The sequence below is a fragment of the Erinaceus europaeus genome, chromosome 3 (genome assembly GCF_950295315.1).
Source record: "Erinaceus europaeus chromosome 3, mEriEur2.1, whole genome shotgun sequence".
NCBI lineage: Eukaryota > Metazoa > Chordata > Mammalia > Eulipotyphla > Erinaceidae > Erinaceus > Erinaceus europaeus.
Genome location: NC_080164.1, coordinates 63,155,785 through 63,174,667, shown reverse-complemented (window position 1 = coordinate 63,174,667; position 18,883 = coordinate 63,155,785). Strand labels below are relative to the sequence as shown.

Sequence of the window (18,883 nt, the reverse complement as noted above, 5' to 3'; positions counted from 1 at the left end):
CCAGAAATCAAACTCAAGACCTTATGCGTGAGAGTCCAATGCTTTTATGCATTGGGCCACCTTCTAGACCAGAAGGTGGGAGATGGGATTTGTTGTTGTTGTTGTTGTTTGTTTGTTTTTGCCTCCAGGGTTATTGCTGAGGCTCGGTGCCTGCACTATGAATCCACTGCTCCTGGAGGCCATTGTTTCCCCTTTGATGCCCTTGCTGTCTATCGTTGTTGTTGTTAATATTATTGTTGTTGTCGTTGTTGGATAGAACAGAGAGAAATTGAGAGAGATGGGGAAGACAGAGAGGATGAGAGAAAGATAGACACCTGCAGACCTGCTTCACCACCTGCGAAGAGACTCCTCTGCAGGTGGGGAACCAGGGGCTCGAACCTGGGCCCTCACGCTGGTCTTTGCACACTGCACCACATGCGCTTAACCCGCTATACTACCACCCAGCCCCCGATGGGATGGTTTTATACTGGATTGTCCTAAATGTAATCACACATATCCTTCCATTAGGGAGGTAGAGAGGAAGATAAAAAAATTTTAAAAAGGCAAAATGATGGCTCAGTAGAGAGTGGACTGACGTGACCACAAGTTTAGGAAAGTCAACAGCCCCCAGAGCTAGATAGAGGCAGGAAGGAATTCTCTCCACCCACCTCCCCCATTCTGAGGGGAACAGTTCTGCTAACACTTTGAATCAAGTTAGACTTCAGGTCTCAAGAACTGTAAGAGACTAGATTCTTTTAAAAAATAAATAAATCTTATCTTATATATGTATGTATTTACCATAGCACTGCTTAGCTCTAGATTATGGTGGTGCTGGGGATTGAACCTGGGACTGCAGAGCCTCGGGCATGAATTTCTTTACAAAAATTTGCATAACAGTTAGGCTATCTCACCCATCTCAATTTCGGTTGTTTTAAATCACTATATTTGTGGACAAATACAATTGGTAAAGATGCTGAGTGTACTCCCTACACTCATTACACTCTCCTCTGACTTCCAAGTTCTGCCAAAACTGTATGTCACAATTGAGGGCAGTTGTTTAATTCCCTCATATATTAGATGCACTGCTTCTCTTGAAAATGTGGCTCCTCCCTTAAATTCCCAACCAAAATCAAAAAGGCCATTCACATATACCCACAAAACCCCGACCATGGAAAGAGTACTGGCCAGGCAGGAGGTACACTTCTTCGAGTTCAAGTTCCTCACTGACTGGCTCTGTGACCTCATAAACTCTCCAAGAAGGAACTGGAACTCATTCATCTTTCTTTTTTTTTTTTTTTAATTTATAAAATGGAAATATTGACAAGACCACAGAGTAAGTGGGGTGCAATTCCACACAATTCCCACCACTAGAACTCCCTATCCTATCTCCTCCCTCTGCCTTCCCCTCCTCTCTCCATTTCTCTCTGTCCTGTCTAACAATAACGACATCAATAACAACAACAATAAAAAAACAAGGGCAACAAAAGGGAAAATAAATAAATATTAAAAAATGTTTTTTAAAAAAAGGTTTATTTTTACTTCCAGTGGGAATACTAAATCACCCTTCATTCAACAGATAGATAGTTCTAGGCAGTGAGAAGATAGCTAAGAGCATGAAAAAGTCATGGAGATCAAATCCTAATGAGAGACAGACCAAAAGCAAGTAACAAAAATGAATTTAAAGCCTACTTTGAAGAGGCAGAAAAGAGCTCACCTAGTAGAGCACCAACCTTACCAAGGACAAGATCCTGGTCTCATGTGGGAACCACATGAGAGCAGCACAGACAGCAAGCACCAGGCCAGGAAAGCTCCTTGGATGGCTAAGTGGTGTTGTAGCGCCTCTGGCCCCTCCCACATACACCCGTACTCTTCCCCTCCCTTCAACCTCTCTCTCTCTCTCTTTCTTCCTCTCTCCTCATTAATAAATAAATCATTTATTAAAAGCCTAATTTCAGGGTGTGGTACAGGAAAAGAAAAGAACAGGGAGAGTTACACTTTGGAAAAGATAATCAGCAAAGGTCTCCCCTGAAGAGAGTCTCTTCTTGGTAGGAGCACCAACTCTCATCAGTTCTGTGTCTAACAGGCACGGGTTGACAGCCTACACTCTAATTGTGGTAAAACTCAAGTCTTTTAAACAAATATTTATTTATTTATTTATTTATTCCCTTTTGTTGCCCTTGTTGTCTTTTTTTTTTTTTTTTTGCCTCCAGGGTTATTGGGGCTCGGTGCCTGCGCCACAAGTCCACTTCTCCTGGAGGTCATTTTTTTCCTTCTGTTACCCTGGTTGTTTTTTTTCCCATTGTGTGGTTATTATTATCGTTGTTATTGATGTCGTTGTTGTTGGATAGGACAGAGAGAAATGGAGAGAGGAGGCAAAGACAGAGAGGGGGAGAGAAAGACACCTGAAGACCTGCTTCACCCCCTGTGAAGCGACCTCCCTGCATGTGGGGAGCCGGGCTTAAACCAGGATCTTTCCGCCGGTCCTTGCGCTTTGCGCCACGTGCATGCGCTTAACCCGCTGCGCTACCGCCCAACCCCCTCCTTGTTGTTTTTCTATTGTTGTAGTTATTGTTGTTGTTGATGTCGTCGTTGTTGGATAGGACAGAGAGAAATGGAGAGAGGAGGGGAAGACAGAGAGGGGGAAAGATAGACACCTGCAGACCTGCTTCACTACGTATGAAACAACTCTCCTATAGGTGAGGAGCCGGGGGCTCGAACTGGGATATCTTATGCCAGGTCCTCGAGCTTTGCGCCATGTGCACTTAACCTGCTGCGATACCGCGGGACTCCCAAACCCAAGTCTTACATAGATCACAATTAGACTGCCTGTCTGTGGACAACTTCTAGGGCAGTGGCTTAATGGAGTTCAATTACGCCCATCAAAACTCAGGAAAAAGTTGGTGTTGAGACCTCTGAGAACCAGAAAGAACAAACCACAGCACAGCACAAATGACTTGGAATTGACCTATTTGTAGTCAAAAGTAGGACCCTTAGAGAAGCCAGTGCCTTTTCCTTTGAGAGGGGAGATGATGGTATCCTGTCTCCTGTGTCTACATCTCAAACTTCAGTTGAGATTTTGTTAAAATGCAGATGAGCTATTGAGTGAGGGCTCAGCATTCTGCAGTGCTATATGTAGACTACTCAGTTTAGTAAGGTCCTGACTCACACTCCAACAAGTATTCATCAAGCACTGCTACCCACAAAGAACTGTAAGATGGGGAGTCGGGCGGTAGTGCAGCGGGTTAAGCGCACGTGGCGCAAAGTGCAATGACCAGAGTAAGAGTAAGGACTCAAGTCCCCCGCTCCCCACCTGCAGGGGAGTGGCTTCACAAGCGGTGAAGCAGGTCTGCAGGTGTCTATCTTTCTCTCCCCCTCTCTGTCTTTCCCTCCTCTCTCCATTTCTCTCTGTCCTATCCAACAACAACGCCATCAATAATAACTACAACAATAAAACAAGGGCAACAAAAGGGAATAAATAAATAAATAAATATTTTTTTTAAAAAGAACTGTAAGATGTGAAAAAGATGTGAGCCTAAAGGGGAGATAAAAGCACAAACCGGGAGTCGGGCAGCGGGTTAAGCGCAGGTGGCGCAAAGCACAAGGACCAGCATAAGGATCCCGGTTCGAACCCCGGCTCCCCACCTGCAGGGGAGTCGCTTCACAGGCGGTGAAGCAGGTCTGCAGGTGTCTATCTTTCTCTCCACCTCTCTGTCTTCCCCTCCTCTCTCCATTTCTCTCTGTCCTATCCAACAACAACAACAACAATAATAACTACAACAATAAAACAACAAGGGCAACAAAAGGGAATAAATAAATAAAATAAATATTAAAAAAAAAAAAAAAAAAGCACAAACCACCATACCAGAAGACACAGAATGACATCATTCTGGGGACCCAGATGACAGAAATATTTGTTCAGGCAGGGGACCCAAGAGAGGTTTTACAGAGAAAGGCAAATGGAGACCAAACACAAGGAGTGTAAAAAGAATGACAGGGCATCTTCATGGGAGCTAGCCACCGGACAGCATCAATTTTGAAGAATTGCTAGCTTCTCCTCAAAATTAATTCCTTGTTTAGCTCAAAATAGAATCATTAAGCAGGTTGGTTCTCTGACCAAAAGGAAAGTGAGAGATTTTTCTAATGAAAAGAGGTAAAGGAATGTGTTTGAACTTCCCCCAGTCACAAAGGGGGTGGTGGTGGTGGGGAACATCCCAACTTTACCAGAAAACATATATATATATATATATATATATGTATATATATGCTGGTTAGGATTCATTCATTAAATATACATGATAGTCACTGGGACTATTCACAGCTGTTTAGAAAAAAACTAAATTTCCACTCACTTAAATTCATCTTGGCCATATGATTTTCTTTGATCACTGTAACAATTGTTACTTCCAGTAAGAGGTATTTAAGAGCAATGAGTGAGCTGGTTTCCATTTTTCCTTCCCTGGCTTGGGGAATCTTGGTGCCCTATGCTGCAATGACAGGAGCTTAAGATAAAGAAGACTCAGTCAAGTCAGGACGTTGGTCTTTATAATGAGTAGAGAGTATCCATCAAACCACAGTAAAGAGGCTGCATAAAGCAAGAAATAAGAGCCAGGGAGGTGGCTCTCCAGGTAGAGTACACACCTTATCCTGCCTCAGGTTTGGGTTTCGATCTCCGGTATCATATGGGAGCATTATGGATGGCACCAGCAGGAACTCCATTGGTGGAGTGTTGATTTGGTGTTTCTCCCTCAGTAATGTGTGTGTGTGTGTGTGTGTGTGTGTGTGTGTGTGTGTGTGTGTGTGTGTGTGTGTGTGTGTGTGTGCGCGTGCGCGCGTGCGCGCGTGTGTGTTAAAAATAATTGGATCAGGAGGCAGGTCAGCAGTAACACACATGCACAAGGTCCTGGGTTAGGGAGTCGGGCGGTAGTACAGCGGGTTAAGCACACGTGGTGCAAAGTGCAAGGACTGGCGTAAGGATCCCGGTTCAAGCCCCTGGATCCCGGTTCAAGCCCCTGGCTCCCCACCTGCAGGGGAGTCGCTTCACAGGTGGTGAAGCAGGTCTGCAGGTGTCTCTCTTTCTCTCCCCCTCTCTGTCTTCCCCTCCTCTCTCCATTTCTCTCTGTCCTATCCAACAATGACAACAACAATAAAACAAGGGCAACAAAAGAGAATAAATAAATAAATATTTTTTAAAGGCCCTGGGTTTAATTTCAACATTGTGTTTTAAAAAAGTGTTTTTTTTTTTTTTCTTAATCAAGAAATGAGTTTTTACTATCTGTAGACACTGAGGCTTGGAAGTTATTACTATAGCATAACCCAGTTAGTCCACTTTCACCACTACACAAATTATACAAACTCTATTCAAGGATTTCATTTCAGGATACTGAACAGCTAAAGGCTGCAGGGACTGGGGATTGGGTTAGAACTAACAGTTTTTTCAGATTCTTCTTTCTCTGCCTACATCTCATCTCTGTTTATCTCAGCTTGGCCATATTCTTCTCATCTGCCTTTGTGCCTTCTTCATATGCCAGGTCATCTTGCCATCAGCAATCCCAAGTCCACATCTTTCCAGCTCTGTGCCCTGTAGTCAAGGTTTTCCTTTCCCAGTTCTAAATCAAGAGACCCAAAGGAAGAATCTAATCTGAAGGCTCAATTTCAATCCCATAGCCACCCCTGGACCAGAATCTTCGCCCGGAGAAACATGTATGCAATTCTGGGTTATATTCTTATTCCTTTCGCTGAGTGGCAGGAGGCAGGAGGGTAAATGACACCAGAAGGGGAAGGAAAACATATTCTGAGACCCAGAGTACCATCCCTTACAAAGAGGCAGATTATGTAAATGTGCAAGCAAGTACACAAAAGAAAGTAAAGGTTAGCATAACTGAACTTTAACTGGTGACAGGCAAAGGAAAGTGTGAAAATCTTGCCTATGAGTAATCACCCTGAGAAGCAGGCCAGACAGCCATTATGCTGACAACTAGGAGGCACTTTGTCCCTAGAGCTGCCAAACGACTCAAGTGGTCTAGTGTGGGCAGGGTGTTGGGAGAGAGTGATGCTTCTGTTTGCTAATTTAGGGAAGCTTAGAACTCTGACAGTGGAACATCTCTCCTAGATCAGGAATAGGTTGTCTGTCAGGTATGGAAAATAGAATAATGCTTATGCAAAAAGACTCTTATGCCTAATGTTCCAAAGTCCCAGGTTTAATCCCCCATACCACCATCAGCCTAAGCTGAGCAGTGCTCTGGTAAAAAAAAAAAAAAAAAAAGGGGGAGTCGGGCTGTAGTGCAGCGGGTTAAGCGCAGGTGGCGCAAAGCACAAGGACCGGCATAAGTATCCGGGTTCGAACCCCGGCTCCCTACCTGCAGGGGAGTCGCTTCACAGGCGGTGAAGCAGGTCTGCAGGTGTCTATCTTTCTCTCCCCCTCTCTGTCTTCCCCTCCTCTCTCCATTTCTCTCTGTCCTATCCAACAACGACAACAACAATAACTACAGCAATAAAAAAAAAAAAACAAGGGCAACAAAAGGGAATAAATAAATAAAATGAATATTAAAAAAAAGAAAAAGAAAAATTAAAAAAAAAAGGAATAGGTTGTCTGGAAGAGCAAATACTGAACCAATTCATATTCATATATCCCCATTCTTATCTTCCCTACACAGGGGATGGGACTCCTTTCCCACTGAGTCCAATCCAGCTTCACAATCCTTCTTAAGACAGTATCCCAGGAAGTCTGCTATCATTCAGAAAGAGATGAAACATTCTTGCTATCCTTGGTCTAAGTCTGCAGATTTTGCTTGCATTGTACACCTACATCAGAATACCTGTCAAGAATCCTTCAGGCATTTCTATTTGGTCCTTTATATATTTTTTTATAATTTTACATATTTATTTTTCATAGAGACAAAGAGAAACTGAAAGAGAGGGGATAGACAAACAGGGAGAGGGAGCACTATTTACCACTTGTGAAGCTTCCCCTGCAGGTGGGGGCTGGAGGTTTGAACCCCAATCCTTTAACACTGTAATATGCACACTCAACCAGATGCATCACCACTCATCTTCTAGTCTTTTATACTTTCTCTTCTTTTTTTCTATAATCTCAGAAATGCCCTTGGGTTCTAATGGGGGACAGAGCAGATGAGATATGAAAGTTTAAAAGAAGAAACAATCTTTACATAGCTATCCATTTCCCAATCCATCAGGTCTCTCCAAGGTCCAGAAGTGTGGGTAGAGGGTAGATAGCATAATGGTTATGCAAAGAGACTCTCATGCCTAACACTCCAAAGTCTCAGGTTCAATCCTACCACCATAAGCTAGAGCTGAGCAGTGCTTTAGTAAAAAAAGAAAGAAAGAGAGAGAGAAAGAAAGAGAGAGAAAAAAGAAAGAGAAGAAATAAATATTTAAAAAATAAAATAAAATATACCTCTCCTGTCCCTCTCAATTTATCTCTGTCTCTATCAATAATAATTTTTTAAATGTCCAGATGTGAAGGGAAGACATCTTCATAGCTAAATTCAACCCCCCTCCCCACCATTAGCTCTTGGTAGTTCTCAGAAAAATCCCCACAGACACGAAGAATCATGGTTGGGCACGTGTGTGGCATATCTTGGCAATGAAATTCTGAAGATGCCATATGTTGTTTTCACTACATGGCCAAGTTTTCCCTTTCCCCCTTTTCCCAGTCTCTTGAAGCCCCTTAAATAAATAAACACACACACAGCTCACACAGCAAAATGGCAGCCTCACTAGGTAGCTACAACAGGCCTGACTCTCTCTTGTCTTATTCTTTCTAAGCCTCTTTCTCTGACCAAATAATATACTCTCCACAGAAGATAACTTGTTTCTGACTCAGTAATAGCCAAGTAAGACCCTTCCTTGTCAGCTAAATCTCAAATAAGGAGCAGTGGGAGAACCACAGTAAAACTACTTCTCAGTAGACAGGACTAATAAACAAAGAATAGGGCATCAGAGCAGCAGTGAAATCTAAGCTGGTATTTTTCACTTCCTGGAGGATATTTCTCCTGTTTATGAATAAACATAGTACACCTGGGGTCAGCTATGGGACCAAAGAAAAAAGAAGGGGCCTACAGGAAGCATTGACTCTTCTACCTCTTAAGACCTCCCAGGTGATGCTGGTCAACACCCTTTCTCATAGATCAGGATGGGGCTGAGCACTGGATCTAGGACCCAAGTTCGCTGACTCCTATCCTATCCTAACTTAGCTTTCATAATTCAACTGAAATATTTACTCAGCTTCTACCCTGTCTTCCAACACAGTGCCAGGAAATAAAACCTCAACCAATCTGAACCCTCTAATAGCAGGATTATTTTTCTGCATTCCACCTTTTAAAAGCAGGCCCCAGAGAAAAACAAACCCATGGTTAAGAATTTATGGCTTTTTATTTCTTTTTCCATTTATTTTGCAACTGTTGGGGACTATCTTCAGGGCAACCACTTTCTTTCCAGTCTCTACTACTACTTATTTTTTTTATATTTATTTTCCCTTTTGTTGCCCTTGTTTTTTATTGTTGTTGTAGTTATTATTGTTGTTGTTATTGACATCATAATTGTTATACAGGACAGAGAGAAATGGAGAGAGGAGGGGAAGACAGAGAGGGGGAGAGAAAGATAAACACCTGCAGACCTGTTTCACTGCCTGTGAAGCGACTCCCCTGCAGGTGGAGAGTTGGGAGCTGGGGGCTCAAACCGAGATCCTTATGCTGGTCCTTGCGCTTTGCGCCATGTGCGCTTAACCCACTGCGCTACCACCCAACTCCCTCTACTACTACGTATATATTCCTTATCAGGACATACAGATTTTATGCTCCAAAACACAGTTCTTGGACCTAACTAGAACTTCTGTAATCAAACTAAAACTGCCTTAAACATCAGACTGTACTTTAAAAAAAATACTTTTATTTATTATTGGATAGAGACAGAGAGAAATTAAGAGGGGAGGATAAGGGAGGCAGAGAGACATCTGCAGCCCTGCTCAGATGTCTCTGAGTGCCCAGCACACTCATGAAGCTTTCCCCATGCAGATGGGGACCAGGTCTTGAACCTGAATCCTTGTGCACAGCAATGTGAGCGCTTAACCAAGTGCGCCACCATCTGACCCTAAGACTACACTTTATTTTTATTATCATTATTAAAGATGTGTATTATTATTTATAAAAAAGAAACACTGTGACTATACTTTCTTTAACACACTACTTTCAAGATGTGAAAGATGAATATTAAAACTTTTTCTGGGTAATTTTTATTTACTTAGCAAATCTATTAAATTAGAACTCCTCCCCACACAGTGAACTAGAGCTAGGGTCCATCAACCCCATAAGTGGTGGGAGGATCTGGACCCATCTAGTTGACATTCTAGACCCAAGTTAGAATTTTGTCAAGAGATAATAAAGTGACACCAGGTCCTTGAAATAAAGGTCTCAAGATAGTGCATTTCCCCAAGAAGGCACAGAGAAATCTCTGTGTGTCCTCTCCAGCTCACATGAACAATTATCTGCAGTTTTAAGTTAATTTTGCCTAGGCCTTGAGCTGTGGGTAAAGAAAACAATGTATTTCAAGGAGACAAACAGAGTATCCCCCTGTTCCATGTAGCTATCAATCAGGTTCTAGCAAGATCACCCTTGTTCCTGCACTAAGAAGCTTTTCCTTAAACCCTTGTGGGCTTAGTCAAGTCAATCGGGAGGAAAACAATTAGAAAGCAGCAGCTCAAACTAGTCCTCACTCCAAAAACTTAGTCCACAGGGCACAAGTCTACCCTAATGGCCACTAACCTCCATCCAAGGCACCTGGTCTCCTTCAACATAAGCAACCTTTACTAAGTACTCTCAGGGACAACTACTTGGGGGGGGGGAGAAGTGGGTTATAAAGGGGGAAAAGTCACCACCACTTCCCTCAAAATGCTCACAGTTAATGGCAACATAAACACCCACAGCACTGTCATCTCTGGGTGGAAGGAAGACACTCCCTCTCCATCCTCAAAACAAAGTGATAGGTCTTCCGCCAGTGTTCTTTGAAGTGCCGCTTACAAAACCATGAAAAAACTGCTTACAAAAAATGAGACTTGAAACAGAAATCACAGGACACCATACAAGATGCCTTGGAAGTTTGAAACAGGGTCCATTTAGGACAACTGTCAAGAACCAGCAGAGCTACAGAGCCCTGTCCCACTAGAGAAAGATACAAACAGGCTGGGGGTATGGGTCGACCTGCCAATGCCCATGTCCAGAGGAGAAGCAATTACAGAAGCCAGACCCCCCACCTTCTGCACCCCAGAAAGAATCTTTGTCCATACTCCCAGAGGGGGAAGCATGTTAGGGGAAGATGACTCGAGGGCTCTGAACTCTAATTCCATCAGGACCCAGAAACAGAAGAGGAAAAAGGGACATTTGAAAGAAGTAACACATGTAGGAGTGACTTAGAAAAGTAGAGAAGCTCAGAAGTAATAGGAGTAGCTGTGACTTAATATGAAAGAGAAGGTAGGACCACAGAAAAAATGGGCAATGGGGGCCAAGCAGTGGTGCATCCAGTTAAGTGCACATAGTACTAAGCGCAAGGACCATGGAAAGGATCTGATTTTGAGCCCCTAGCTCCCCACCTGCAGGGGGAACACTTCACAAGCATTGAAGAAAATCTGCAGGTGTTAATCTTTCTCCCTCTCTATCTCCCCCTCCTCTCTCAATTTCTATCCTATCCAATAAAATGAGGGGGAGGGGAGATGGCTACCAGGAACAGTGGATTCAGTGCCAACACCAAGCCAGAAATAACCCTGGAGGTAAAAAAAAAAAGGGGGGGGGAGGGGAGAGTGGTAGCGCAGTGTGTTAAGTGCACATGGACCGGCCTAAGGATCCTGGTTCGAGCCCCTGGCTCCCCACCTGCAGGGGGGGTCACTTCATGGGTGGTGAAGCAGGTCTGCAGGTGTGTTTCTCTTCCCCTCTCTGTCTCCCCTCCTCTCTTGATTTCTCTCTGTCCTATCCAACAACAGCAATAACAACAACAATAATAATGACAACAACAAGGGCAACAAAATGGGGAAAATGGCCTCCAGGAGCAGTGGATTAGTAATGCAGTCACTCAGCCCCTAGAGGCAAAAAAAGAAAAGAAAAATGAGCAAATATATAGGGGGGGGGGTGTAGATAGCATAATGGTTATGCAAGAGTCTCCCATGCCTAAGTCTCCAAAGTCCCAGATTCAGTCCCCTGCACCACCACAAGCCAGAGTTGAGCAGTACTCTGGTAAAAAAAAAAAAAAAAAAACTTTAAGACCTGTATTCAAGGCCCCACCCCCTATTTGCAGGGAAAAAGCTTAAGGAACGGTGAGGCTATACTGCAGGTATCTCTCTCTCTCTCCCTGTATTTCCCTCTCTTCTCAATTTTTCTGTCTCTATCCAATATATAAATAAAACTGTAACTTAGAGAGAGAGAGAGAGAGAGAGTCAGGCAGTAGCGCAGCGGGTTAAGTGCACGTGATGCAAAGCGCAGGGATCAGTGTAAGAATCCCGGTTCAAGCCCCCGGCTCCCCACCTGCAAGAGAGTCGCTTCACAGGCGGTGAAGCAGGTCTGCAGGTGTCTATCTTTCTCTCCTCCTCTCTGTCTTCCCTCCGCTCTCCATTTCTCTCTATCCTATTTAACAACGATGACATCAGTAACAACAATAATAACTACAACAACAACAAAAAAAAAACCACAAGGGCAACAAAAGGGAAAAAAATAAATATAAAATAAAAAAGAAAGTCAGACAGTTATAGAATAATAGTCAACCCATATCTGTGACCTTGAGAGAACCACTGCAGTTTCCAAAAGAGGGGATAGGATCACAGAACTCTGGTAGTGGGAATGCTGTGGAATTGTACCCATTGTTTTTTAGCTTTGTAAATCACTAATAAAAATAAAATTATATTTTTATTTTAAAAAAAAAAGAAAGGAGGGACCTAGTGGTGGCACATTTGGTTGATTGGATATGTTACAATGTACAATGACCCAGGTTTAAGCCCCCAGTCCCCCCCTTGCAGAGGGAAAGCTTCATGAGTGGTTAAGCAGTGTTGCAGGAGCTTCTGTCTCTCTTCTCGATATCCCCCTTCCTCTTGATTTCTGGCTATCTCTATGAAATAAATAAAGATAATCCAATTTTTTACTTATTTTTTTAATTTTTATTTTTTCCCCTTCTGTTGCCTTTGTTGTTTATCGTTGTTGTTATTATTGTTGTTGTTATTGCTGTCATTGCTGTTGGACAGGACAGAGAGAAATCGAGAGAGGAGAGGAAGACAGAGAGGGGGAGAGAAAGACAGACACCTACAGTGAAGCGACTCTCCTGTAGATGAGGAGCAGGGGGCTCAAACTGGGATCCTTACACTGGTCCTTGTGCTTTGCGCCATGTGCTCTTAACCTGCTGTGCCACTGCCCAGCTCCCAATAAATTTAAGAAGAAAAAAAAAAGAGAAAGAAAGAAGGCAGGATCATAGAAAAAGTGGGCAAAACTCACCATAAAGCAGCTATGGTAAGGATTGCCCCAGTCTCTGGAGTATCCTGCCCTGCCCCTGAAGAAATATTGGTCCTGAAATGAGCACAGCCTGCACTGTTCCCAACTGTGACCATGAGCTGTGAGCTCAGACCAATAGAGACTTAGAGGTTACACAGGCTCTGGTGATATATATACATATATACATACACACACACACACACACACACACACACATATACACATATATATCCTTGATCAGGTGGATGGAGGTAAGTAGTTAATTCTATCCACAGACTATTTTCAAGAATGGGAGCTACTCTCTGCCCTAATCCAACTCTAGAGCCTGTTTCTGTACTCTGACACCATTTTCTCAGGCAATGGTTTTATCCAACTTCATGCTAGCTATCGACCTCAAGCAAAAATTACCATAGTCATGGCCCCCTAGAAACATGCCTAAAATGGACTTCTGAGCTTTCTTACAGCCTAACATCCCTAATCTCATCTGCTCTGTCCCTATTTTTTGGTTCCTTCTCATTAACCATTTTGTCTCACTTGTTCTGCCACTTTCCAGACACCAAATTGCAGGCACTACCATGATTCCACTCTGACTTCTCTGGGCAGATAGCCTCACCAATGTGTTCTGGAATCTCACATCTCCAGAGCTCTACCCTACTATGGAAAGATAGAAACAGGCTGCACGTATGGATCAACCTGTCAACACTCAAATCAAGTGGAGAAGCAATTACAGAAGCCAGAACTCCTACCTTCTGCACCCCAGAAACAACTTTGACCCATATTCCTAGTGGGGGAGAAATGATAGGAGGAAGAGGCGAAGAGGGCTCTGAACTCCAGCTCCATCAGGACCCAGAGAGAGAGGATGGAAAGGAGAGAGATTTGGATGTAGTAATCGGGTTATGTGTGATATGGAAGGTAAGAAAGGAATGGACCTGGAAGAAAAAGAGGGCAATTATGTACAAATGTAGACAGACGAAGTATGAGAGGCGGCACAGTGGTAAAACTTTGGACTCTCAAGCATGAGGTCCTGAGTTTGATCCCCAGCAGCACATGTGCCAAAGTGATGTCTGGTTCTTCCTCTCTCCTCCTATCTTTCTCATAAATAAACAAAATCTTTTTAAAAATGTAGACAGACAGTTATAGAGATGACAGTGAACCCATATCTGCAACCTTGGGAGAACGGCAGTGGTTGCAATGAAAGGACTTGGGATTCAGAACTCTGGTGATGGGAACAGTGTGTAATTATACCCCTGTTGACATGTAATTTTGGTAAATCAATATTGAATTGTTAATAAAAAATGTAAAAATGTGCAAAATATAGATAGATAATTATAGAAATAATAATCAACCCATGTCTGTGGCCTTGGGAGAACTACTACAATTTCCAGTAGAGGGAATGGGGACACAGAATTCTGGTGGTAGGAATGGTACGAAATTATACCCCTGACATCTCATAACTTTGTAAATAAATATTAAATCACTAATTTAAAAAAAAAAAAAAAAAAGAACCAGCAGAGATAGAAAGGACATTGAACCAGAACTCCAGAGCCTATCTTCTTCCCCAACTCAACTTACATACATGGACCAGGATGCCCTTTGGCGTTTTACAGATGAGTGAGGAAGTATACAGTAGCGGGGGGAAATGGGACAAGGCATGGTACACTTTACTTGGTAGAGCACACATGTTACTATGCACAAGGACCTAGAAATCTAGGTCCCCAGTCCTCACCTTCGAGGGGAAGCTTCATGAATGGTAAGCAATGTTGCAGGTGTTTTTCTCCATATCTATCTCCCTATCCCTTCTCAATTTCTCTCTGGCTCTATCCAATAAAAAAAATAAAATATTAGTGCCTGCACTATGAATCCATTGCTCCTGGAGGCCATTTTTCCCATTGGTGTTGTTATTGTTATTATTGTTGTTGTTGTTATTGCTGTTGGATAGGACAGAGAGAAATAGAAAGGAGGGAAAGACAGAGAGGGAGAAAGAAAGACAGACATTTGCAGACCTGCTTCACCACTTGTGAAGTGACCTTCCTGCTGGTGGGGAGCTGGAGGCTCCAACCAGGATCTTTGAGTGGGTCCTTATGCTTTGTACTATATGCACTTAACCCGGCGTGCCACACCTTGTCCCCAATAAATATTCTTTAAAATCATACATTGTTTAGAACCCTGACCATAAAACAAACAAAACAGGAGTTGCATCTGTTGAGTCACAAATGAGGAGCCCAAAGCTCACCCACTCAGTCTAGGTACCCCTCAGGGAAGACAGTCTGGAAACCACAGAATAGTTCTGAGAGCCTCTTCCAGAGCTCTTACACCCTCTGTTAGGTACCTGAGGTAAATGGAAGGAGAGGATTTTTATTGATTTGATGCCTTCTGTGGTACTTGGCTATCTATAACAGCTTGTCTCATAGAAATCCCTACAACAACAACATGTAGCTAATGAGGTTGTGAGCTGGGATATCTTGTAATCTAAGCTGTGAACTAAAATATGCTGGCTAGAGGCAGAACTGGGATTTGAATAAAGGATTTCCAGATTCCAAACAGGTATTCATACTCTTATTCAGAGGTATGTGGCACAGAAAATTGAATGGATAGTTTCCTTGAATTGTATGTACACATATGCATAGGAAAAACAGGTCGTGGTCCCAAAGGTGGCACAATGGATAAAGCATTGAATTCTCATGCATGAGGTCCCAACTTCAATCCCTGGCAGCACATGTACCAAAGTGATAGCTGGTTCTTTCTCTCTCTCCTCCTATCTTTCTCATTAATAAATAAACAAAATCTTTAAAAAAAAAGAAAAGAAAGGAAAACAGCTCAATGAATATGCTTCTTACAATTATCTTTTGCTACCTCTGCTGCTATTATTTGTGGTTATATTGTGGATGATTTTTCAGTCTATACTTATATATAATTTTTAATTTTTTCTATAATGAATAGGTATTTATGTGAAACAGATATTACTTATTAAAATTTAAGGGTTTTTTTCCGTGTGTGTGTGTGTGTGTGTGTGTGTGTGTGTGTGTGTCCTGCTAGGACTTCTCTGTGGGGCTTCACATCTGTGCATTTCCACCACTATTGGAAAATACTCTCTCTCTCTCTTTTTTTTTTTTTCCAGAGAGTTAGAGACAGAGGGAGGGAAAGAGAGACAGTGAAAGATACCACAGCACTGCTCCACTGCTCCTCAAACTTCCCCTTTGTATGGTGCTCCCATGTGGTGGTCAGGGGCTTGAGCCAATGTGCAGTCTATCAAGGGAGTTCTATCTCCAAGACCCATATTAAAAATGGTTTTTAATAGTTCACAATTGTGACTTCAAGGTTGATTTTCTGTAAAGTTATTAATGGAGTGGGGGGGAGAGAAATGATATTTTTGACCTTCAGGAGTTGACAATGGGAATAACAACTACAAATCTTGCAAACTTTCCCATGAGGCAGTGGGTCCCAGGATCATGATCAGTTTTCAGGGTAAATTCCCTGACACCCTGAGACCTGGAAAGTCATACAGTTGCTATAGCACTAGATTCTCAAGTATAAGATCCTGAGTTCAATCCCTGGCATTGCTTATGCCGGTGATGCTCTGGTTTTCTTTCTTTCTTCTTTTTTTTTTCTTGCCTCCAGGGTCATTACTGGGGCTCAGTGCCTGCACCACCATAAACTCTCTGCTCCTGGAGGCCACTTTCTTCTTTTTATTTTTTCTCCTTTTGTTGCCCTTGTTGCTGCAGCCTTATGGTTATTATTGTTGTTGTTGATGTCGTTTGTTGTTGGAGAGGACAGAAAGAAATGGAAAGAGGAGGGCAAGACAGAGAGGGAGAAAGATACACACCTGCAGACCTGCTTCACCGCTTGTGAAGCGACTCCCCTGCAGGTGGGGGGCCGGGGGCTGGAACTGGGATCCTTGCTCCTGTCCTTGCATTTTGCACCATGTGCGCTTAACCCGCTGTGCTACCGCCCAACCCCGATGCTCTGGTTCTCTTCTCTCCTCTCCTCTCTCTCTCTCTCTCTCTCTCTCTCTCCCTCTTTCTCTGGCGTGGGTATGTGTGTGTTTGAAAAGAAGTAAAAACAAACACAAACATGTGATCCCTGGCTTTCTGGAGAGTGTGGCTGCTTTTGAACGTGGTGGCAGCAATGCTGGTAAAATTGCCCACCTGGATAGAGAGTTCTTGCTTTGCTTGAAAGTAGCAAGTCCCTGAAAATCCTCCCAAATATGTCGCTCCTCTTTTTTCCTTCAGCTTTGTATAGAAAGGAAGGGCTAATAGTAACATTAAAGTGAGTTACACAGACCTCAGACCAGAAAACCTTACTCCCCAGTGCTCCAGGTTCAATTCTGGAACACAAATAGTGTCCTCTGGCCAGTCCAACTAAACCCTGCCCCACCCCAAGGGCCACTGAAGCCACTGGCAAATTTGATCACAGTACAGTATAAAGAGAGAAAATACCACCGTGAAGGCAAGACAGGCTTTGGTCAGGCAATGAGGTGGGGCAAATCTTGACAGCTGCTTCCCCATATTATTCATAACAGCTATACCCGCAGAAATCTACTAAATATTTAATATGCCCCCTTGAGGTACAACACAAACCCCCAGCAATCAGCAACAGCTGTGGAGAAGCCTACATGGAATGAATTGAGTTAGGGGCTGAGATTCTAGCTTGGGAAGAAAAGCCCAGAATGGTGACCAATGAACAATACTGAGAACTGCCCACCGCCTGCTGCTTTGATTGGACAATAAGAGATGTTTCCAAACGTGAGGAATGATGGTGCACAATCACCTAGTCTGAAACTTGTCTTTTGCAGACAAAGAAAAAAGCTGAGATGTATCTCAAGCTCACCCGACCAATTTCAGAATTTCAGCCCAGTCCCACCCACCCCCCTTACCCCTAAACAGGTGGCAAATCTCTCCTGACTCCTAGCGAGAATCCCAAGGAAGGAGATAGACTGAACAGCCCAGTCTATCTCCAAATTTTCCAAAGGACCTGGTCAAATGTTACTCAGTTTAGGGGATGACAGAGAAACAACGCCCCCCTCTCCCCAGCCCATCCCCAGTGACTTCACATAGGCCTCACCCCAGATGACTCTGCGCTCTCTGGCAAGGCCTAGGAGGCACCATCACCGCCATCCAGAAGGCAGGTTGCCTCTTGAATATTTCTTGTGAATTCCTGAAGATGCCTCCCCTAGCTTTCCCTCAACCCCACCCCAAGTCAGAGTAGGGAGACTGGAGGTGGGGGGTGCGAGACGTCCTCTCCACCATTCAAATCTGGCCCTACATGAATTGCCTGGGGCGTTGTCAAACTGGAAAAAAAAAAACTAAAAAGGAACCTTTTCTAAGCTCAGTGGGCGCCCTGCCTCCCCCTCTGCGCCCGGTCCGCGATGACCCCTCGGGGCAGCGCCCCAGGCTGGTGCGGGCTGGGACATCTCACCTGACCAGGCGCGTCAGCATGGTGGGGCGACCCCAGGCAGTCCTGCTCTGCCGGAGGAGGGAGCCCCCAGCCCCGCCAGGGCGCTGCAGACCCCCCACCCCAGCCCGGGAACAAAGGGACCCGGCGCGGCCAGACGCGGCCCCGCGCCGGGGCCCCGCAATCAACCTAGCGCACCGCGCCCCAGCCCCGCCGCTCGCGGGCGCCCCGGGCGGCTACTGTACCTGCTAAATTTAGGTGCCGCGGGGTATTAATAGCCGGAGCGCCCGGGGCCGGGAGCTGCAGGGGCGGCAGCCCGGGGGCCCAGGGTGGAGGGGAGGGGAAGAGAGGGAAGGGCGCAGGGAGCAGGACCACTTACACCACCAGCCTGGAGATGATCCATGACACCATGGCGGGAGGCCGAGGCGCAGGCGGAGGCAGAGGCAGAGGCGGAGGCAGAGGCGGCGCGGCGGGGCTGCAGGTTGCAGAGCTCCCAGCTCGTCTCTCCGCGTACGGCCGCCGCCACCACACAGAGCCAGCCGCCCAACCCTCGAGCGTGTCGGCGCAGCCGCGGCTCGTTCCCGCGGCCCCAGCCCCCCGGGCTCGGCGGGCCAGCGGCGATTGGGCGGCGGGCGGCTCCGGCACCCGCCGTACCGCCCCACCCCGCGCCGATCCAGAGCCGCTCCTCAGCGCTCCCCGCACCACCCTCCCCAGAGCCACCCCGGCGTGGGCGCCCTGGGACTTGGGCTGCACCTGCTCTGACTAGGACACAGTCACTCACTTGCTCACATACTGCGCCAGCCTCACGGGACATCCCTGTGTCCAGACCTGACCTCTCCAGGCTGCCACCCTCCCATGCGGCTCTTTGCATAAGAAACCAATCTCGGCATTGGTCTCCTCTAGTTAAAACTCTGAGGATGTTAGGATGCCACTGACCAAGCCCGATCACAAAACCGAGACACGGACAGAGTAAAGATGTTCAAAGATTTATTCACACAGACACACAAGACATTCATATAAGGGAACTCAGC

The 18,883-nt window shown here is 44.8% G+C and overlaps 1 protein-coding gene across 7 annotated transcripts in view; it reads right to left on the bottom strand.

Annotated features, from left to right (window-relative positions):
• Positions 1-18,629, bottom strand: part of REEP1 (receptor accessory protein 1) — a 121,689-nt gene extending 103,060 nt beyond the window's left edge. Inside the window, exon 1 of one of the 7 annotated variants that reach the window (XM_060187308.1) lies at positions 18,232-18,629. In XM_060187308.1, the coding sequence (XP_060043291.1) occupies positions 18,232-18,263 (32 nt within the window). In that variant the 5' untranslated portion in view covers positions 18,264-18,629. The remainder of the gene's footprint in view (positions 1-18,231) is intronic. The other 6 variants (XM_060187305.1, XM_060187309.1, XM_060187306.1 and 3 more) reach the window with 6 other exon arrangements.
• Between the last annotated feature and the right edge of the window lie 254 nt (positions 18,630-18,883).